The 23,462-nt window shown below is 38.2% G+C and overlaps 1 protein-coding gene across 19 annotated transcripts in view; it reads left to right on the forward strand.

Annotated features, from left to right (window-relative positions):
• ZMYND11 (zinc finger MYND-type containing 11) overlaps positions 1–23,231 on the forward strand; it is a 134,781-nt gene extending 111,550 nt beyond the window's left edge. For 18 of the 19 annotated variants that reach the window (XM_073801487.1, XM_073801485.1, XM_019945812.3 and 15 more), the window contains 5 exons: positions 3,403–3,610; positions 3,996–4,064; positions 4,856–5,128; positions 5,449–5,634; positions 22,311–23,231. In XM_073801487.1, the coding sequence (XP_073657588.1) occupies positions 3,403–3,610; positions 3,996–4,064; positions 4,856–5,128; positions 5,449–5,634; positions 22,311–22,433 (859 nt within the window). In that variant the 3' untranslated portion in view covers positions 22,434–23,231. The remainder of the gene's footprint in view (positions 1–3,402; positions 3,611–3,995; positions 4,065–4,855; positions 5,129–5,448; positions 5,635–22,310) is intronic. The other variant, XM_073801490.1, reaches the window with a different exon arrangement.
• The last annotated feature ends 231 nt before the right edge of the window (positions 23,232–23,462 follow it).

Here is a 23,462-nt window from a genome sequence, read left to right on the forward strand (position 1 = left end):
GTCAAAGCCATAGACAAAAATAATCAACTCAGGAGTACAGGAGAGTGTCGATGTTATGATCTAAGAATGTACATGAGGGAAAAATTTGACTTAGTTTTTTGAATTTCATTAAATAAACAGTTAATTTAGAAAAATGAAGAATTCAGTTATTTTTAAAAAACATACTACTAGATGAGAACAATCTGATAATCAGAATTTTCCTATATTTTCTTTTTTCACTAATTTTAAAACAACTTTATAGTATCTTCAACCATGAGTGGTATTTTATTAATAATATGAGTTTGTTTTATATCATTCAGTATATACTGTGCAGAAAATATTTTAAAAGAATAATTGAGCTGATTTACTTGGGTCCTTAGAGTAAGTTTGTCATCTGAAGAGGGAATTAAAACAGAAAATTACATTTCCAGAGTCTTCTTCCCCCAGACTTCTAATTTCTTGGAAGGTTTTATCTAAAAAAATTATGGACAGATGGGACTCTAAGGACTTTATTTTAGAAAATAAAAGATCTACAATTTTACTATAAATACAGTTTTATTATGAATCTTTTTCATTTGCTTTTCCTGGTTACAATATAGCAGCAAGATATTTCAAGTGAATGATGGGGACATACCTTAAAAATGATACTCTATCATGTTAGAATAATTGATATATTAAAAAATGAACTCTATAAAAATAATAGTTTTAATTACTTAAGCAACATGTTATATACCAAGAAGAGATGGCCTATAAGGGCCCCCAGCTACAAGTTTTCATTAGTAAATACTTTTTTAAAACTATTGTAAACATTTTTTAGTGTGCCATTCAGTGGCATTAAATACCACATTGTTATGCAGAGATCACTATGAATAAATACAATAAATATTCTTTAGCCATTTTATCATGTCTCTACACTTAGGTGGGAGAAAAAAAATTTAAGCAAATAAATGATTTTGGACTAGTTCCTCTGTATGCTCACACCAGAACATGCTGCTCCCTCCCTAAACCCTGAACCCTGAGCAGGTTGTAATGTTCAGGGAGCAGATGCCTGTGGTCCTGGTAAGTACAGGCAGGGTTTTCATAGGGTATGCAGGGTTCTTCCTGTCAGAGGAAAAAAAGTAGCTGATAGGGTCTGACTGTCAGCAGGGCTAAATCTTCTGCTGCCTGTAGTTGGAGGGAGCAATGGCACAGGGAAGAAAGAAAGGGGACATTTTGGGTTCATTTGCCATCATATCACTGAGCCATTTTATTGTGCATATATTCAGAGAATTCCGGATTGACAGATGTGTAGGTATAGCCAGATTCGATTTTACCTCTTTTTATTAAACTTACTGTAAAATTGTGGGGTGCAGTTTGCCTTTTATTTTTAGTGTAGGTCAGATTGCATGCTCAGTGATACTCTTTAAAACTGAAATCTGATTATCTACAATAATGGAGATGATTAAGAGAGAATAGGAATGTTTTTATGAATTGCATTGAGATGTAAGTCTCATGTTAAGAATAGATTCAGTTGATTAAATCAGTAGATTAAATTCAGTAGATTAAAGGCAGTGGCCATGTATGTAGAAGTGCCAACCTAATAATTAGGCACAGTGAGGACCCTCACTGGGTTCCAGCTGGTAGTAGATAAATGAATAAATTCAATAAATTCAATAGATTAAATAGATTCAATAGACTAAATATATCCAAGGGGATAAGATTCTCTCCTAGGTCACAAGTTGATTCCAGGTAGTCAGCACTGCTTATAACAGAAATCTCTCTCAAAAAACATACTGGTTTTAAAAAGTGTTTTAACTTTTATTGATTGACTGGTATGTAATAGGTGCTCAATAAATGTTTGTTGACTGAAAGAGTAAATATAATATAAATACAAGATCTAATGGTAAGGAACTCTTCCACAAGCAAAATTTTATTTGCACTCTTTTTCAAAGTGTAGTTTACTTTGGTTTCTAATAAAGCACTGTCAGATGATACTGTTAATGTAATATTTATAAATAAGTTCAAATTTAACAATTTCAGTTACCATTACCATATAACTATGGATTATTATATATTTAAAATGTGCTTTTAAATTCTAAAGCAAACAGCTTAGTTTGTACAAGCAAATTAGAAGTCTACATTTTTGGCTTTAGGCATATGTGCCGGGATTCAGTAAGATCCCTTCAGAACAGTCATAGGTCTAGTATTTCTGAAACTCCTAATAAGACTGAAAAGAGCAAATCTGTATATTCATAGTGCTGGATCCCAGCTTGTACCCTGTGCTCTAGAAAATGTCATACTAACTGTGGCTCACATGTCCTTATATTTTCTTATTTCATTTGTGACATCCCTTCTGCCTAGAAGTCCTCCCCTCATATGGTCCCCTGTTTAAATCTTACTCCTCCTTCAAGATGGAGCCCAAATGAAACCTGTGACCACTCACAGCCAAATGAAACCCTCTTCCTCTCCAGAGTACCCCAGAGTCACCTCAACTCTGTGCTGCACTGTTTTATCATTGTTTCTCAGTTAAAGGCAGTGGCAATGTATATAGAAGTGCCAACCTAATAAATTAGGCGCAGTGAGGACCCTCACTGGGTTCCAGCTGCTAATAATAGCTTTCCTTAACCCCATTTTGGCAGCACCTCTGCCAGCTGTCAAATGAGGTGGGAACAGTCAGTCATAGGTCCCATGCACTGTATGCTTTGTGGTGCCTTCCACTGGCACATGGTAAGCCCTGGTTGAGTTGGATACTAATTTAAGTCCAGTCAAGCAATTAGCACCCAGGAAAATTTTCTTAAATTTCTAGCATTCTTCCCAATAGAACCAAATGTAGTTTTAGATCAACTTACGTGTTCGCAGTTGAGTACTTGGTTGCTGAATGATACAAACGGTTTTCCATTTGTTGGTCATGGTTCATCTGATGAATAGGGATGTGATGACTTACTAGATAATAGTTGTTTGTATGTAAGTGTCTCATGAAAATTTCTGGGCATTTACAAATGATTCTATAGTTCTAACATGCAAATAGCTAGATTTTGAATAATTTACAGTATTCAAAACAATGAGATATTGTACATTTTAAAAAGAGCTGTGAATCACTCCCATTCTGAGAACTTTGCCTTGATGACTGTGAAAAACAAATGTCACTTCACCTATTTTCTACTTGGTAAGAGTTTTTATTCAAGCCACAAATTGTATTTTACAATTGGTAGAGTTTCTACCATTTTGGAAATTTCTTCTTTTTTTTTGATGTGGACCATTTTTAAAGTCTTTATCGAATTTGTTAAAATATTGCTTCTGTTTTATGTTTTGGGTTTTTGGCCACGAGGCATGTGGAATCTTAGCTCCCCGTGTGTTGGAAGGCCAAGTCTCAACCACTGGACGGCCAGGGAAGTCCCTCCCATTTTGGAAATTTCTAAGCATCCCTTTCAATGTTGTTCACAGGGCCTGGATTCCTTCTGAAAACATACAGGACATCACAGTCAACGTTCACCGGCTGCATGTTAAGCGCAGTATGGGCTGGAAGAAGGCCTGTGATGAGCTGGAGCTGCATCAGCGCTTCCTTCGTGAAGGGAGGTTTTGGAAGTCTAAGAATGAGGACCGAGGGGAGGAGGAGGCAGAATCCAGCATCTCCTCTACCAGTAATGAGCAGGTGAGAGGCGCCAGTGAGAGCCTGTCGGTTCTTGTTCTGAATGTGCAGGTGTCAGCGCACACTCCTCACTGGAATGAGCAGATTCTGACTTTCTTCTTCCTTTCGTGTAACATTTGTAAAGTGCTCTGCGAAAGAAACCAGAAACAGTTCCAATACAGGGAAGCCACCACCAACCCTGATCCTGACTCTACCAGCATATTAGCTCTTTCAAGCCCTCGGCCCAGAGGAATCATTCTGTGAGTGCCAACCACGTGGTCCTGAAAGAGCTAATGCGAAAGGGAACAAGTGCTCACCCCTGACCTGTGGTTCCCTGGCTAGTCTTAGCAGCAGAGAAGTGTTTCATAGTGTCGGGAATAATGTGCTGTTACTTTTATGATGCCCACAGCTAAAGGTCACTCAAGAACCGAGAACAAAGAAAGGACGACGTAATCAAAGTGTGGAACCCAAAAAAGAAGTAAGTTGCCTGCCTTGCAGTGTCCAGGTGGCAGTTGAAACAGGAAATATTTTCACAGTTGTGATCAAGGCAGTGCTCCTCACAGGTCCTTGCGAAAAGCATTGCCGTCAGTCAACCTGTAGCAACCAAGATGGACCCAGTCTTCCCACTGTTCCCGTCATAGAGTAACACACGGGAGCTGCAAGTCTCCTTACCAGTTGAACAGCAGTGACCACGGCTGGCTAAGTGGGAGGGCACTTTGCTGTATTTTCTAGAACTCTGATATCTTATCATAGTACTAATAAAAAACAAAGTGTTTATCCAACAAATCAATGAGGCCAACATTTAAAAACTGGAGGAAACTATGGCTGAGCTCAGCCTTTTAAAATTATATAATCCATGCATATTTTAAAATCAGGTGTAAATATGGGCAAAATCCTACCAGATATTCAGTGAGAAGTGGTTTAGGGTATTTGTTAAAGAATCTAAACCAAAGAAGTTGACTATAAATTGATAATGATTTTGTACGACAAATTTTTTTGTTTAGTCTGTTTTGAAAAGAAAAAACAATATTGATATGTAATTGTAAATGACGTTCCTGTTTAGAATTATTGTACCTACTAATTGCATGTGTTTTAAATTTTTAAAAATTTATTTTTAATTGTAAAATACACAAAACAATTTTCCATTTTCTTACATTGTGTTTGAACTGCAGTTTTTTATATGGCTATTTATGTATATCACTCTGCTTTTCTCCTAATAGAGCTTGCTCTTGAACTAGTGAATTCTATAGCACTTTCCTTATCCTTTAGGAACCAGAGCCTGAAACAGAAGCAGTAAGTTCCAGCCAGGAAATCCCCACGATGCCTCAGCCAATCGAAAAAGTTTCTGTATCAACTCAGACCAAGAAGTTAAGTGCCTCTTCACCAAGAATGCTGCATCGAAGCACCCAGACCACCAGTGACGGAGTGTGTCAAAGCATGTGCCACGACAAATACACCAAAATTTTCAATGACTTTAAAGACCGAATGAAGTCTGATCACAAGCGAGAAACTGAAAGAGTTGTACGAGAAGCTCTAGAAAAGGTAACGCAGCCTCCACTGCCAGTGTTGCCTTCAGACGTCTGGGCAGGATAAGTGAATAGTCTTCCTGTTGTGGTTTAGCTTCTGTCACTGAGGCATCAACCAGGTAGCTGCTTTTTAAAACTAGGACTATAATAAAATATCTTTTTATAATATTTTAATTAACAGTAGCACTTTTCTCATCTAAAATATTTTATAGCCCTTAATGAAATAAAGGGAAGAGGTACATCAGTTAAGTAGAAACTATGTATTAAGGTTTTGCTTAATGGTCTGTGTAAATTATGAGCTGACATATTGTGGGTTAACTTTTTTTTTCATTTCAGCTGCGTTCTGAAATGGAAGAAGAAAAAAGACAAGCTGTAAATAAAGCTGTAGCAAATATGCAGGGTGAGATAGACAGAAAATGTAAGCAAGTAAAGGAAAAGTGTAAAGAAGAATTTGTAGAAGAAATCAAGAAGCTAGCAACCCAGCACAAACAACTAATTTCTCAGACCAAGAAGAAGCAGTGGGTAAATACCACTATTTTCTTAGAATCTGATTTCTAAAAAATATACCATAGGTATGATGAAAATTAATTCAGAAAGATATATATGGCATATGCAAAAATTACTCCTGAAATAAGTTCTGATGTGAAATTGTCAACTTTAATTAACTAAAAAAATTTTTTTAAAACTCCAGATCCCACATTACTGAGTATTGCTCAGGATTATTTTGTTAAATTGAGATTATGATACTTTGGGACATAACATATTTAGTATAACTGATTTATATAACTTTTCCATCTATGCAAGTATTTTATTTTGATAAGTGGGCTGGCCCTGACTTTTGCTGGTAACTCCTGACAGGTAATATCTAACTTGTAAAATTGTAAATGTAAGTATCGTAATAGCAAACTAAGGATTTTCAGATTTTACTGCACTTAACATTTATACATTAGATTCTAGTAAAGAAATCGATTACATTTACTTTATGATAGTAACATCTCACGGGTCTCTAACTTAACTGAAAAACTGACAAATGTTCATTTTTTATGTCCTGTTTGTGACTCCTATCTTCCGCTCAGATCAGCAGCTTCTGAGCATACAGATGTTTCTCTGCCAAATGACTGAGCTATGTGAACAAAGTTTTGTTCCCAAAAGCTCATAGCTTGCTTTTAATTTTGATGAATTACTGTATGAAGTTTTGTGATTCTTCATTTGATCCAGACTACATTCTGAAAAGAGTCTTTAAATATATGTAAATGTTTCATGAGGGAAAATAAACATTTTAAAATTTTTGATGAAGATTTGACAAGAAGGAAAAGAGAAACAGATATAACTTAGAAGAATATATGAAGATAACTTAGAAGGAAAAACAGATGAATGATGAAATATAAATATCACTAGATCGAATTATTAAGGTGTGCTCAAGATCTTATCAAGCAGAATGCCCCAACACCATGTCTGTAATTCTGTCTTCATGCAAAGATGAGAGAAAGCTAGAAAGTAGACACTAGACTTATAAGGGGAAGTTCCCATAAGTTTACTCATGAATCAAGGAAATGGGAAGAGGTGGCTAAAGAAAAGAATTATAATACTGCTTTTTATAACATTTTACCATTGATGAAATAGCTGAATTATTATACCTATTTGATTCCACATATAAATGATACCATGCGATATTTGACTTATTTTACTTAGCATAATACCCTTGAAGCACATCCATGTTGTCCCAAAGGGCAGCATTTCCTTCCTAACTTGTGGCTGAATAACCTTCCAGTGTGTGTATGTGTGTGTGTGAGTGTAGTAGTATATATACATACATCACACTACGTTTTCCTTAATCTGTTCATCCACTGATGGACATGTAGGTTGTATATAGATATCTTGGCTATTGTGAATATGCTTCAGTGAACGTTGGAGCACAGCTATCTTTTCGATACCCTGTTTTCATTTCCTTTGGGTAAATACCCAGAAATGGTATTGCTGGATAGTATGGTAGTTTTATTTTTAACTTTTTGAGGAACCTCCATACTATTTTCCATCATGGCTGCACCAGTTTACATTCCCACCAACAGTGCACAAGAGTTCCCTTTTCTCCAAATCCTCACCAACACTTGTCTTTTTTTATGATGGCCATTCTAACAGGTGTGAGGTGATATATCACTGATACTGATTAGCATTTCCCTGGTGATTGGTGATGTTGAGCTGTTTTTATGTATCTATTGGCCATTTGTATCTTCCTTGGAAAAATATCAATTCAGGTCCTCTGCCTTTTTTTTTTTTTTTTGGTGGTACGCGGGCCTCTCACTGTTACAGCCTCTCCTGTTGCAGAGCACAGGCTCCGGACGCGCAGGCTCAGCGGCCATGGCTCACTGGCCCAGCCGCTCCGTGGCATGTGGGATCTTCCCGGACCGGGGCACGAACCCGTGTCCCCTGCATCGGCAGGCGGACCCTCAACCACTGCGCCACCTCTCTGCCTATTTTTTGATTGGGTTATTGGGAGTTTTTTTTTCCCACTGAGTTGTATGAGTTCTTTATGTATTTTGGATATTAATCTCTTATGGGATATGTGGTTTGCAAATATTTTTTCCTATTCCAAGGTTGCCGTTTTATTTTGTTGATGGTTCTCTTTGATGTGCGGAAGCTTTTTAGTTTGATGTAGCCCCACTTTTTGTTTTTACTTCTGTGGCCTTTGCTTTTGGTGTCAAACAAAAAAATCATTGCCGAGACCAATGTCCAGGAGCTTACCCCCTATATTTTCTTCTAGGAGTTTTATGGTTTCAGGTCTTGCGTTAAAGTCTTTAATCTATTTTGAGTTGATTTTTGTGTATGGTGTAAGATAGCGGTCCAGTTTCATTCTTTTGCACGTCATTGCCCAAGTTTTCTCAATACCACTCACTGAAGAGACTATCCTTTCCTCATTGTATACTCTTGGCTTCTTTGTCATAAATTAATAGACCGTGTTTGCATAGGTTTATTTCTGGGCTCTCTATTCCATTAATCTATGTGTCTGTTTTTTTTGGTTTGTTTTTTACATCTTTATTGGAGTATAATTGCTTTACAATGGTGTGTTAGTTTCTGCTTTATAACAAAGTGAATCAGTTATACATATACATATGTTCCCATATCTCTTCCCTCTTACATCTCCCTCCCTCCCACCCTCCCTATACCACCCCTCCAGGCAGTCACGAAGCACCGAGCCGATCTCCCTGTGCCATGCGGCTGCTTCCCACTAGCTATCTACCTTACGTTCAGTAGTGTATATATGTCCATGCCTCTCTCTCGCTTTGTCACAGCTTACCCTTCCCCCTCCCCATATCCTCCAGTCCATTCTCTAGTAGGTCTGTGTGTTTATTCCTGTCTTACCCCTAGGTTCTTCATGACATTTTTTTTCTTAAATACCATATATATGTGTTAGCATACGGTATTTGTCTTTCTCTTTCTGACTTACTTCACTGTATATGACAGACTCTAGGTCTATCCACCTCATTATAAATAGCTCAATTTCGTTTCTTTTTATGGCTGAGTAATATTCCATTGTATATGTATGCCACATCTTCTTTATCCATTCATCCAATGATGGACATTGCGGTTGTTTCCATCTCCGGGCTATTGTAAATAGAGCTGCAATGAACATTTTGGTACATGACTGTTTTTGAATTATGGTTTTCTCAGGGTATATGCCCAGTAGTGGGATTGCTGGGTCATATGGTAGTTCTATTTGTAGTTTTTTAAGGAACTTCCATATTGTTCTCCACAGTGGCTGTATCAATTTACATTCCCACCAACAGTGCAAGAGGGTTCCCTTTTCTCCACACCCTCTTCAGCATTTATTGTTTCTAGATGTTTTGATGATGGCCATTCTGACTGGTGTAAGATGATATCTCATTGTAGTTTTGATTTGCATTTCTCTAATGATTAATGATGTTGAGCATTCTTTCATGTGTTTGTTGGCAGTCTGTATATCTTCTTTGGAGAAATGTCTATTTAGGTCTTCTGCCCATTTTTGGATTGGGTTGTTTGTTTTTTGTTATTGAGCTGCATGAGCTACTTATAAATTTTGGAGATGAATCCTTTGTCAGTTGCTTCATTTGCAAATATTTTCTCCCATTCTGAGGGTTGTCTTTTGGTCTTGTTTATGGTTTCCTTTGCTGTGCAAAACCTTTGAAGTTTCATTAGGTCCCATTTGTTTATTTTTGTTTTTATTTCCATTTCTCTAGGAGGTGGGTCAGAAAGGATCTTGCTGTGATTTATGTCATAGAGTGTTCTGCCTATGTTTTCCTCTAAGAGTTTGATTGTTTCTGGCCTTACATTTAGGTCTTTAATCCATTTTGAGCTTATTTTTGTGTATGGTGTTAGGGAGTGATCTAATCTCATACTTTTACATGTACCTGTCCAGTTTTCCCAGCACCAATTATTGAAGAGGCTGTCCTTTCTCCACTGTACACTCCTGCCTCCTTTATCAAAGATAAGGTGACCATATGTGCGTGGGTTTACCTCTGGGCTTTCTATCCTGTTCCATTGATCTATATTTCTGTTTTTGTGCCAGTACCATACTGTCTTGGTTACTGTAGCTTTGTAGTATAGTTGGAAGTCAGAGAGCCTGATTCCTCCAGCTCCGTTTTTCGTTCTCAAGATTGCTCTGGCTATTTGGGGTCTTTTGTGTTTCCATACAAATTGTGAAGTTGTTTGTTCTAGTTCTGTGAAAAATGCCAGTGGTAGTTTGATAGGGATTGCATTGAATCTGTAGATTGCTTTGGGTAGTATAGTCATTTTCACAATGTTGATTCTTCCAATCCAAGAACATGGTATATCTCTCCATCTATTTGTATCATCTTTAATTTCTTTCATCAGTGTCTTATAATTTTCTGCATATAGGTCTTTTGTCTCCTTAGGTAGGTTTATGCCTAGATATTTTATTCTTTTTGTTGCAATGGTAAATGGGAGTGTTTTCTTGATTTCACTTTCAGATTTTTCATCATTAGTGTATAGCAATGCAAGAGATTTCTGTGCATTAATTTTGTATCTTGCTACTTTACCAAATTCATTGATTAGCTCTAGTAGTTTTCTGGTGGCATCTTTAGGATTCTCTATGTATAGTAACATGCCATCTGCAGTGACAGCTTTACTTATTCTTTTCCGATTTGGATTCCTTTTATTTCCTTTTCTTCTCTGATTGCTGTGGCTAAAACTTCTAAAACTATGTTGAATAAGAGTGGTGAGAGTGGGCAACCTTGTCTTGTTCCTGATCTTAGTGAAAATGATTTCAGGTTTTCACCATTGAGGACGATGTTGGCTGTGGGTTTGTCATATATGGCCTTTATTATGTTGAGGAAAGTTCCCTCTATGCCTACTTTCTGCAGGGTTTTTAATCTTAAACGGGTGTTGAATTTTGCTGAAAGCTTTTTCTGCATCTATTGAGATGATCATATGGTTTTTCTCCTTCAATTTGTTAATATGGTGTATCATGTTGACTGATTTGCATATATTGAAGAATCCTTGCATTCCTGGAATAAACCCCACTTATCATGGTGTATGATCCTTTTAATGTGTTGTTGGATTCTGTTTGCTAGTGTTTTGTTGAGGATTTTTGCATCTGTGTTCATCAGTGATATTGGCCTGTAGTTTTCATTCTTTGTGACATCCTTGTCTGGTTTTGGTATCAAGGTGATGGTGGCCTCGTAGAATGAGTTTGGGAATGTTCCTCCCTCTGCTATATTTTGGAAGAGTTTGAGAAGGATAGGTGTTAGCTCTTCTCTAAATGTTTGATAGAATTCGCCTGTGAAGCCATCTGGTCCTGGACTTTTGTTTGTTGGAAGATTTTTAATCACAGTTTCAATTTCAGTGCTTGTGATTGGTCTCTTCATATTTTCTATTTCTTCCTGATTCAGTCTTGGCAGGTTGTGCATTTCTAAGAATTTGTCCATTTCTTCCAGGTTGTCCATTTTATTGGCATAGAGTTGCTTGTAATAATCTCTCATGATCTTTTGTATTTCTGCAGTGTCAGTTGTTACTTCTCCTTTTTCATTTCTAATTCTATTGATTTGAGTCTTCTCCTTTTTTTTCTTGATGAGTCTGGCTAATGGTTTATCAATTTTGTTTATCTTCTCAAAGAACCAGCTTTTAGTTTTATTGATCTTTGCTATCGTTTCCTTCATTTCTTTTTCATTTATTTCTGATCTGATTTTTATGATTTCTTTCTTTCTGCTAACTTTGGGATTTTTTTCTTCTTCTTTCTCTAATTGCTTTAGGTGCAAGGTTAGGTTGTTTATTTGAGATGTTTCCTGTTTCTTAAGGTAGGATTGTATTGCTATAAACTTCCCTCTCAGAACTGCTTTTGCTGCATTCCATAGGTTTTGGGTTGTCGTGTCTCCATTGTCATTTGTTTCTAGGTATTTTTTGATTTCCTCTTTGATTTCTTCAGTGATCACTTCGTTATTAAGTAGTGTACTATTTAGCCTCCATGTGTTTGTATTTTTTACAGATGTTTTCCTGTAATTGATATGTAGTCTCATAGCGTTGTGGTCGGAAAAGATACTTGAAACAATTTCAATTTTCTTAAATTTACCAAGGCTTGACTTGTGATCCAAGATATGATCTATCCTGGAGAATGTTCCATGAGCACTTGAGAAAAATGTGTATTCTGTTGTTTTTGGATGGAATGTCCTATAAATATCAATTAAGTCCATCTTGTTTAATGTATCATTTAAAGCTTGTGTTTCCTTATTTATTTTCATTTTGGATGATCTGTCCATTGGTGAAAGTGGGGTGTTAAAGTCCCTTACTATGAATGTGTTACTGTCGATTTCCCCTTTTATGGCTGTTAGTATTTGCCTTATGTATTGAGGTGCTCCTATGTAGGGTGCATAAATATTTACAATTGTTATATCTTCTTCTTGGATCGATCCCTTGATCATTATGTAGTGTCCTTCTTTGTCTCTTCTAATAGTCTTTATTTTAAAGTCTATTTTGTCTGGTATGAGAATTGCTACTCCAGCTTTCTTTTGGTTTCCATTTGCATGGAGTATCTTTTTCCATCCCCTTACTTTCAGTCTGTATGTGTCTCTAGGTCTGAAGTGGGTCTCATGTAGACAGCACATATATGGGTCTTGTTTTTGTATCCATTCAGCCAATCTGTGTCTTTTGGTGGGAGGATTTAGTCCATTTACATTTAAGGTAATTATTGATATGTATGTTCCTATTCCCAGTTTCTTAATTGTTTTGGGTTCGTTATTATAGGTCTTTTCCTTGTGTTTCTTGCCTAGAGAAGTTCCTTTAGCAGTTGTTGTAAAGCTGGTTTGGTGGTGCTGAACTCTCTCAGCTTCTGCTTGTCTGTAAAGGTTTTAATTTCTCCATCAAATCTGAATGAGATCCTTGCTGGGTAGAGTAATCTTGGTTGCAGGTTTTTCTCCTTCATCACTTTAAATATGTCCTGCCAGTCCCTTCTGGCTTGCAGAGTTTCTGCTGAAAGATCAGCTGTTAACCTTATGGGGATTCCCTTGTGTGTTATTTGTTGTTTTTCCCTTGCTGCTTTTAATGTTTTCTTTGTATTTAATTTTTGACAGTCTGATTAACATGTGTCTTGGCGTATTTCTCCTTGGATTTATCCTGTATGGGACTCTCTGTGCTTCCTGGACTTGATTAACTATTTCTTTTCCCATATTAGGGAAGTTTTCAACTATAATCTCTTCAAATATTTTCTGAATCCCTTTCTTTTTCTCTTCTTCTTCTGGAACCCCTATAATTCGAATGTTGGTGCGTTTAATGTTGTCCCAGAGATCTCTGAGACTGTCCTCAGTTCTTTTCATTCTTTTTTCTTTATTCTGCTCTGCAGTAGTTATTTCCACTATTTTATCTTCCAGGTCACTTATCCGTTCTTCTGCCTCAGTTATTCTGCTATTGATCCCATCTAGACTATTTTTAGTTTCATTTATTGTGTTGTTCATCGTTGCTTGTTTCCTCTTTAGTTCTTCTAGGTCCTTGTTAAATGTTTCTTGCATTTTCTCTATTTCCAAGCTTTTGGATCATCTTTACTATCATTATTCTGAATTCTTTTTCAGGTAGACTGCCTATTTCCTCTTCATTTGTTAGGTCTGGTGGGTTTTTATCTTGCTCCTTCATCTGTTGTGTGTTTTTCTGTCTTCTCATTTTGCTTATCTTACTGTGTTTGGGGTCTCCTTTTTGCAGGCTGCAGGTTTGTAGTTCCCGTTGTTTTTGGTGTCTGTCCCCAGTGGTTAAGGTTGGTTCAGTGGGTTGTGTAGGCTTCCTGGTGGAGGGGACTAGTGCCTGTGTTCTGGTGGATGAGGCTGGATCTTGTCTTTCTGGTGGGCAGGTCCACATCTGGTGGTGTGTTCTGGGGCGTCTGTGGACTTATTATGATTTTAGGCAGCCTCTCTGCTAATGGGTTGGGGTGTGTTCCTGTCTTGCTAGTTGTTTGGCATAGGATGTCCAGCACTGTAGCTTTGGTCATTGAGTGAAGCTGGGTGCTAGTGTTGAGATGGAGATCTCTGGGAGATTTTTGCCGTTTGAAATTATGTGGAGCTTGGAGGTCTGTTGTGGACCAGTGTCCTGAAGTTGGCTCTCCCACCTCAGAGGCACAGCACTGACTCTTGGCTCCAGCACCAAGAGCCTTTCATCCACATGGCTCAGAATAAAAGGGATAAAAAGTAGGAAGAAAGAATTAGTAGAAGTAGAAAGAAAGAAAGGAGGAAGGAAGGAAGGAGGGAAGTAAGGAAAAAAAGAAAAAGATAAAGTAAAATAAAATAAAGTAAGATAAAATATAATAAAGTCATTAAAATAAAAAAATAATTAAGGAAAAAAACGGATGGATAGAACCCTAGGACAAATGGTGGGAGCAAAGCTATACAGACAAAATCTCACACAGAAACATACACATATGCACAAAAAGAGGAAAAGGGGAAAAAATCATAAATCTTGCTCTCAAAGTCCACCTCCTCAGTTTGGGATGATTCGCTGTCTATTCATGTATTCCACAGATGCAGGGTACATCAAGTTGATTGTGGAGCTTCAATCCGCTGCTTCTGAGGCTGCTGGGAGAGATTTCCCTTTCTCTTCTTTGTTCTCACAGCTCTCAGGGGCTTAGCTTTGGATTTGGCCCCGCCTCTGCGTGTAGGTCGCAGGAGTGCGCCTGTTCTTCGCTCAGACAGGAGGGGGTTAAAGGAGCCGCTGCTTCGGGGACTCTGGCTCACTCAGGCCGGGGGCGAGGGAGGGGCGCGGAGTGCGGGGCGAGCCTGCGCCGGCGGCAGAGGCCGGCGTGATGTTGCACCAGCCTGAGGCGCGCCGTGCGTTCTCCCGGGGCACTTGTCCCTGGATCCCGGGACCCTTGCAGTGGCAGGCTGCACAGCCTCCCCGGAAGCGGGGTGTGGTTAGTGACCTGTGCTCACACACAGGCTTCTTGGTGGCGGCAGCAGCAGCCTTAGCGTCTTATGCCTGTCTCGGGGGTCCGCGGTTTTAGCCGCGGCTCACGCCCGTCTCTGGAGCTCCTTTAAGCAGCACTCTTAATCCCCTCTCCTCGTGCACCAGGAAACTAAGAGGGAAGAAAAAGTCTCTTGCCTCTTCGGCAGGTCCAGACTTTTCCCTGAACTCCCTCCCGGCTAGCCTAGCCGTGGCGCACAAGCCCCTGCAGGCTGTGTTCACGCCGCCAACCCCAGTCCTCTCCCGGCGCTCCAACCGAAGCTGGAGCCTCAGCTCCCAGCCCCACCCGCCCCGGTGGGTGAGCAGACAAGCCTCTCGAGCTGGTGAGTGCCGGTCGGCCCTGATCCTCTGTGCGGGAATCTCTCTGCTTTGCCCTCCGCACCCCTGTTGCTGCGCTCTCCTCCGCGGCTTCGAAGCTTCACCCCTGCGCCGCCCGCGAAGGGGCTTCCTAGTGTGTGGGAACCTTCCCTCTTTCACGGCTCCCTCCCACTGGTGCAGGACCCGTCCCTATCCTTTTGTCTCTGTTTAAGCTTTTTTCTTTTGCCCTACCCAGGTACGTGGGGACTTTCTTGCCTTTTGGGAGGTCTGAGGTCTTCTGCCAGCGTTCAGTAGGTGTTCTGTAGGAGTTGTTCCACGTGTAGCTGTATTTCTGGTGTATCTGTGGGGAGGAAGCTGATCTCCGCGTCTTACCCTGCCGCCATCTTCCCGGAAGTGCCCCTCTTATGAATAACTAGGCTTTAAAATGCTTAGGCCCTGGATTCTACCTCAGCAAGTTTCTGCCTAAAACTGAATCTGTGTGTCTGTTTTTATGGCAAACCATAGTGCTTTTATTTATACCCATTTTTTTAGATAAGGAATTTGAGGCTTATGAGATTAAATAGAGTGACTAGAAACCTGGTCGGTGAGCTGGGACTCACCCTCCTAAGCTACTTCTGCTCGTATATCGATTCTAGTAGACTGGTAAAAGGTTTAGAATTATTCTTGTATTATAGTTATTCTTGTATTATAGTTAAATCTTACATTATTGTAAGAAGCAGTACAGTACTGTAGGACAAGAGAGTATGTAGGTAAATCAGATACCCAAAAAGTGGATGTTAAGATGGCATACAATCAAGAGAAACATAGTAAGAATGATACATCCTTTAAATATATTCACAAAGAAAGGCAGAAATACAAAATGAATGCATTAAGTAATAGAAGGGATGGTGCTGCCTGAAGTATTATCTGAGGATGAGGAAACTAAGAAGTTAAATAAACGTGGTCTGAACTCACTTGATTAATTAGCACAGATCTAAGATTCAAACCCAAATCTGACTATTACAGCTACTTCCAAAATTAAAACATGCTATCCACACTTTTTAAATAGTAACCTCACTGAAGTCACAATTGCTGACATAGTAAAATCACAGGAAATATACCAGAGTACTACTGACATTTGGACCAAAAAATTGGGGACACTCCTTTGCACCGTAGGATGTTTAGCAGCAGCTAAGCCTCTATCCCCACCCCGAGTGATGACAATCAAAACTTCTCCAGACGTTGCCCCATAAGATGAAGGCTGAGAATTAACCACTGGTTTTAGACCATAAGTGACCTTGATAATAGCGCATTCAGTGGCAAGGCACGGGTGAAAGACTGCAGTGGGCTTAAGAAAGAGGGGAAGAGAATACTCTGAAATAACAAGTGTAGGTAATTCTTCCAAGATGTTTGGGAAGGGGAGCAGAAAAATGGGGGTGGTAGATGGAAAGAAATATGAGGTGAAGAGCCTTTTTAAAAAACTGTGGTAAAATAAATTTACTATCTTGATCATTTTTAAGTTTACAGTTCAGTGCTATTAAATACATTCATGCTGTGCAACATCACTGCCATCTTGTTCCCATAACTTATTTCACCCTGTAAAATGGAAACTCTTTACCTATTAAACAGTCACTCCCTGTTCTCCCCTCCCCCAGCCCCTGGTAACTACCATTCTACATTGTATCTGTGACTGTGACTACTGCTGGCACCTCTTATAAGTGGATCACACAGTCTTTTTAGGACTGGCTGATTTAACTTAGCATAATGGCACCGAGTTTCATCCATGTTGCAGTATACTGCAGAAGTTTCTCCCCTTTTAAGGCTGAATAGTACTCCAGTGCATGTATATACCACGTTTTTGCTTATCCATTTACCCACTGATGGTCACTTGGGTTACTTTCATGGTTTAGCTATTGTGAATAATGCTTCTATAAACATGAGTGTACAAATATCTCTTTGAGATCCTGCTTTCAGTTCTTCTGGGCATATACCCAGAGTGGAATTGCATGGTTATATGGTAATTACGTTTTAAATTTTTTGAGGAACCACATGCTGTTTTCCACAGCAGTTGTACCATTTTACATTCCCACATGACAGTGCACCAGGGTTCCAATTTCTCTACATCCTCACCAACTCGTTTTATTTTGATAGTACTCATACAAATAGGTGTGAGGTGGTGTTTCACTGTACTTTTGATTTGCATTTCCCTAATGACTGGTGATGTTGAGCATCTTTTCATGTGATTATTGGCATTCCTGTATCCTTGATAAATGTCTATTCAAGTCCTTTGCCCATTTTTTGAGTTGAGTCTTAGGAGTTCTCCATATATTCTGGATATTAATCCCTTTTCAGATACATGATTTGCAAATATTTTCTCCCATTCTGTGGGTTGCTTTTTTATTCCATGAATAATTTTCATAAAGTGCCATTTGTCTATTTTTTTCTTTGTTAACTGTGCCTTTGGTGTCATATCCAAAAATTCATTGCCAAATCCAGCGTCATGAAGTTTTTGTCCTTTGTTTTCTTCTAAGAGATTTATTGTCTTAGATCTTACAATAAGATCTTAGAATTATGTCCTTGACCCATTTGGAGTTAATTTTTGTATATGGTGTTAGGTAAGGGTCCAACTTCATTCTTTTGTATGTGGATATCCAGATTTTCCAGCATCCTTCGTTGAAAAGACTATCTGTTCCCCATTAAACGGTCTTGGCACCCTCATCAAAAAACAGTTGACCATATATATGTTTATTTCTGTGCTCTCTATTCTGTTCCATTGGTCAGTATGTCTGTCTTTACGCCAGTACTTCACAGGTTGGATTAATGTAGATTTGTAGTAAGTATTGAAATCAGGATGTGTAATTCCTCCAGATTTGTTTTATTTTTTCAAGATTGTTTTGGCTATTTGGGGTCCCTTGAGGTTCCATATGAAAATGTGGGTGGGTTTTTCAATTTCTACTAAAAATGTCACTGGGATTTTGATAGGGATTGCATTGAATCTTCAGATCACTTTCAGTAGTATTGACATTTTAACAATATTAAGTCTTCTAATCCATGAACGTGGCATGTGTTTCCATTTATTTATGTTGTCTTTAATTTCTTTTAATTCTCATTGTATAAGTCTTTCATCTCCTTGGTTAAGTTAATTCATAAGTATTTTGGTTTTTTTAGGCTGTTGTAAATAGAATTGTTTTCGTAATTTGCTCTTGAGATTGTTCATTGTTTGTGTATAGAAATGCAGTTGATTTTAGTGTATTGACTTTGTATCCTGCTCCTTTGCCAAATTCCTCTTTTAGTTCTAGCAACTTCGTTCTGGAGTCTTCAGGGTTTCTACGTATAAGATCATATCATATGCAAAGATAATTTTACTTCTTCCTTTACAATTAGCATGCCTTTGATTTCTTGTTTGCCTAAGTGCTCTGGCTAGGACTTCTAGTACTATATTGAATAGAAGTGGTGAAAGTGGGCATCTTTGCGTTGTTCCTGATCTTTGAGTATGATGTTTGCTGTGTGTTTTTCATATGTGGCTTTTATTATGTGGAGGTAGGTAGTTTCCTTCTGTTCCTGTTTGTTGAGTGTTTTTATCATGAATGCGTGCTGAATTTTGTCAGATGTTTTTTCTTCACTTACTGAGATGACCATGTGGTTTTTCCTTCATTATGTTGATGTGGCGTATTACACTGATTGATTCTTATATGTCGCATCACATCATTGGTGTATAATTCTTTTAATATGCTGCCGAATTCCATTTGCTCGTATTTTGTTGAGGATTTTATCTCAGTGGTCATAAGGCATGTGGATCTGTAGTTTTCTTTTCTTGTAGTGTCTTTGGCTTGGTATCAGGGTTATTCTGGACTCACAGAGTGAGTTAGGAAATATTCCCTCCTCTTCCATCTTTGGGAAGAGTATGAGAAGGTTTGACAGCTCTTTAAATGTTTGGTAGAATTTACTAGAGAAGCTATCAGGTCCAGGGCTTTATTTATTGGGAGATTTTTGATTATTAGGTCAATCTGCTTATTAGTTATGGGTCTATTCAGATATTTTCAAGATTAGTCTTGGTAGGTTTGGGGTTTGTAGGAATTTGTCCATCTCATCTAGGTTATCCAGTTTGTTGTGTATAATTGTTAGTAGTGCATTGTTACAATCCTTTTTATTTTTGTAGAATCAGTAGTAAGGTCCCCACTTTTATTTTTCATTTAGTAACTTGAGTCCTCTCTTTTCTTCTTGGTCCATCTAGCTAAAGGTTTATCAATTTTGTTTATCTTTTCGAAGAACCAACTTTTGGTTTCGTTGATTTTTCTTTATTATTTTACTCTTCTGTATTTTGTTGACCTCTGTGCTAATTTTTTTTTTTTTCTTCCTCCTGCTAACTTTTGCTTTAGCTTGCTTTTTTTTTTACCAATTCCTTAAGGTGGACTTTTTGGCTACTGATCTGTTTCTTCAGGTAGATATTACAGCTATAAATTTCCCTCTGAGCACTGCCTCACTGCATAACCTAAATTTTTCTTTGATCCATTGGTTGTTTAAAAGTGTTTTTTTAAGTTTCCACAACTTTGAATTTTCCAGTTTTACTTTTGTTTTTGCTTTCTTATTTTATCCCATTGTGGTCAAAAAAGATACTTAGTATGATATCTACCTTTTAAAATATGTTGAGACTTAATTTGTAAAGTGTCCCACATGCACTTGAAGAATGTGTGCTCTTGTTGTTGGGTAGAGTGCTCTGTGTATATCTGTTAGATCTAGTTGGTTTATTGTGTTACGCCCTCCCTTTCCTTACCTATGTCTGGTGGTTCTATCCCTTAGTGTGAGTGGGATGTTGAAGTCTCTATTGTAGAACTGTCTGTTTTTGCTTCTTATGTTTTAGTGGTCATTACATGTGTAAATATTTATAATTATTATGTCTTCTTGCTGTATTGAACCTTTTATTAATATATAGTGTCCTTCTTTGTCTGTTGTAACCTTTTTTTGATTTAAAGTCTATTTTGTGTGAAATTAGTATAGCTACCTTGCTCTCTTTTGGTTCCAATTTGCATGGAATATCTTTTTCCATCCTTTCACTTTCAGCCCATTTGTGTCTTTAGGTCTTAAGTGAGTCTCTTATAGACATTATATTATAGACGTGTTTTTATCCATTCTGCCAATCTGTGTCTTTTGATTGGAGAGTTTAATCTGTGTAAATTTAAAGCCCCATAACTTTTTTGACCCTCATTTCCTGCATTCTTGTTTTTGTGTTTAGTTGATTTTTTGTAGGGAAATGTTTAAGTTCCTTTCCTTCTGTTTATATGCTATAGCAGTTTTCTTTGTGGTTACCACGGGAATTACATTTAACAGCCTAAAGTTATGAGACTCTAATGTGAATTTATAGCAGTTTTAGTTTAATAACGTATATTAAAATCTGTTCCTTTACAGCTGCATCTCAACCCTTTGATTGCTGATGTTATAAGATCACATTGTCATACATTGTGTGCCCAAAAACATAAATTAAAAATTCTTTTAAATGTATTAGTCTCCTAAATTATGTAGAAAAAAGATTTGGGGTTACAAAGTAATTTACAGTAATACTAGCTTTTATACTGATAACTTTTTTCTTTAAATCTTGGTTTCTTAAATCGTAGAAGAGAAAAAGTACAGTTACAAGCCATTGTAAGCCATAGTACTGGCTCTTATAATTGCCCATGTGTTTACCACAGTTGAGATCTTCTGTTTCTCCACATGGCTCCAGGTCACTGCCTAGTGTCCTTTCATTTCAACTGCAGGACCCCCTGAGTACTTCTTGCAGGTACAAAGGAGAGTTTTGCTGCATACAGGATTCTCCACTGACAGGTTTTTTTCCTTCTTTTAGCGCTTTGACTATATCAGGTCTTCTGGCCTCCAGAATTTCTGATGGGAAATCTGCTGATAACATATTGATGATCCTTTGTGTGCGACAGCTCCCCTCTTTCTCGCTGCTCTCAGGAGTTTCAAAAGTTTGGTTACAACATGTTTCAGTGTGGCTCTCTGAGTTCATCTGACTTGGAGTTACTGAATATTTATATTCATATCTTTCATCAGATTGAAGGAATACTGACTAAAAACTTCCCCAGTATTCTCTCTGCTCATTTCTCTCTCCCCTCCTTCTGGGACTCCCATGATGCATATCTTGGTCCATTGGCTGATGTACCACAGGTCTTTTTAGGCTCTGTTTGCTTGCTCTCCAGTCTTTTCACCTCTCTTGTTAATTTCCATTGTCCTGTCTTCTCTCTGCTCTGCTCAAATCTGCCTTTGAATCCCTGAAGTCAGTTTTTCACTTCAGTTAATGACTTCTTAGCTCCACGTTTTCTTTTTGGTTTCTATCTTTTTATTGATGTTTCCAGTTCATACATCATTTTCTTGACTTTCTCCATATTTTCCTTTAGTTCTTTGACCTTCTTTAATAGTTGTGTTAAAGTCTTTGTCTAATATATCTGCCAGTAGGTCTTTTTCATGGCCAGTTTCTGTTGACTTGGCTTTTTTTTCCTTTGAAATAGTCATACTTTCCTGCTTCTTTGTATGCCTTGTGGTTTTTTGTTGAACACTAGACATTTGAATCTAGTAATATGGTAACTGGAACTCAGTTTCTCTTCCTTCTCATAGGTTGCTGTTTTTGTTTCTTTGATGGTTGTAGGCTGTCTATTTCTGTGCCAAAGATCAGATTGAGGTGTAAACTAAATGCCTTCTTAGGTCTTTTCTGAGCCTCTCCTTGGGTATGCACATTCACTTTCTAATTTCTGCTGTATATGCAGTTGATTTTGAATGTCTGGCTTGCAAAAGGGGGAATAAAAGGGCAGTGGCCCTTTAACTCTTCTGAAAGTCACTTCAGCTGGAGGAGTTGTGACAGCGGGGGCAGGGGGTGGAACAGCAATGGCTGCCCATTTCTGTGACCAGAAGCGCATCTTTTTTGCCCACCCTGGCTCCCACAAGGTGCTCCATTCACAGCTGCTTGGGTGGAGAATAGGGATGATGTAGCTATTACCGTGCTAAGAGCCGAAATTGACCAAAATTAACCATAACTTACTGTTCAAGCCTTCAGTAGACTTCAGAGTTCCAAAATAGTTACTTCAGACAGATTCTACAGTACAGCTGTTGTCCAGGTGGGAAGGTAGATCCTGGTGCTTCTGCTCTGTCATCTTTCCAGAATCTCAGGCCGTTTAAGAAAATAGAAATTACTTACGCTTGTGTGCTGACGGGAATTACCTAGTGGAGATGGAAAAGTTGATGCTGTGCCCGAGTAAGCTTGAGTTTGCTGACAAAGGACTGCGTGCTGAGCCTCGGTCGTCCATCCCATTGTTTCCTGCCATCCTGCCTAGGACAGAAAACATGTTCTTGGTGATACTAGTTTAAGCTTGAGCCAGAAAGCGCTTTAAAAGCACAGTTTCAAAAGTCTGTCAATCACTGTACCCAGCTTCCTATGCATTTCATCCCACGTTTAACTGCTGGTTATGGTTTCTTGCCTGCAGTGCTACAACTGTGAGGAGGAGGCCATGTACCACTGCTGCTGGAACACATCCTACTGCTCAATCAAGTGTCAGCAGGAGCACTGGCATGCGGAACACAAGCGCACCTGTCGCCGGAAAAGATGAAGGCTGGTTCTTTCTGGAGAATCACTGACGATTATTCTTCTCAGACACAGCGGTTTTTGTTTCCAAGAAGCCAAAATTGTTTAGAATTTGCTTCCCATTTTGCACCAGCCTTTAAACACTTTTCGTGAAGAAATTTTGCACAGTAGTTAAATCTTTTGTTAATGCTCCTCTGGAGTTTTTCAGGGGGTAAAAGTAACATCAGTGGAGGGTATTATTTTAAATAAATTTTAATTGAGAGTTTGTTGCATTTTCAGCAAATTTTAAAACATTTTTAGGTTTTACAGAGATTTTAACCTTTAAACAACAGATCTTTAAAAAAACAGCAGGTGAATACAAGTGAGTTTAACAAAGAAACATTTAAAATAGATCTGAATGTAAGAACTACAGAACTGTTTCAGAAATAAAGCATACTACCTTGATGTGAAATTTATTTCTTAACCTTGTTGAGCTGGTTTTGTTCAGCTTAATTTACTGTTTAAAGGCATTATCTATTGGTTATGCCAGTGGGTATATGATTGATTGAATTTAGGGAACAGGGTTGACACAGCAGGTGCTAGTCCTGCATATTTTTTCTTAAATATTTCCCAATTGTGTTTTTCATTATTTCTTTTCAATATATAACTTTTATAACAAATTATTAGCTTTGATCTTGTAGTTTAAAATTGCAGGGAACTGGGGTAATCTTTACTGAGCTGGATCTTAGAGAAAATGAATATTTAAATTTTAAAGTTTGCACATTTCATCTTTGTCCTAACATGAGTGCTTGTAACAAAATAAACAAAAATAAAAAGCCAAAAACTACCTTTATCCATACACGAAATTATAGATGAGGCATACAAATTTCTCTAATGCTTCCCTTCCCTCCCCAAATATCATCTGATTGATTGATTGCCTATTATCTGGTGTCACCTCTTACATTGTAAGTTAATACTGAAAGGAAAGAAAGCACTTAAGTTTCACAGAAGCCGTTATGTTTGTAGTAGTGGGTCATTGCCTACTAATGAACTCCACCACTGTACACAGAATGAA

Source organism: Tursiops truncatus, chromosome 2 (assembly GCF_011762595.2).
Source record: "Tursiops truncatus isolate mTurTru1 chromosome 2, mTurTru1.mat.Y, whole genome shotgun sequence".
Lineage (NCBI taxonomy): Eukaryota > Metazoa > Chordata > Mammalia > Artiodactyla > Delphinidae > Tursiops > Tursiops truncatus.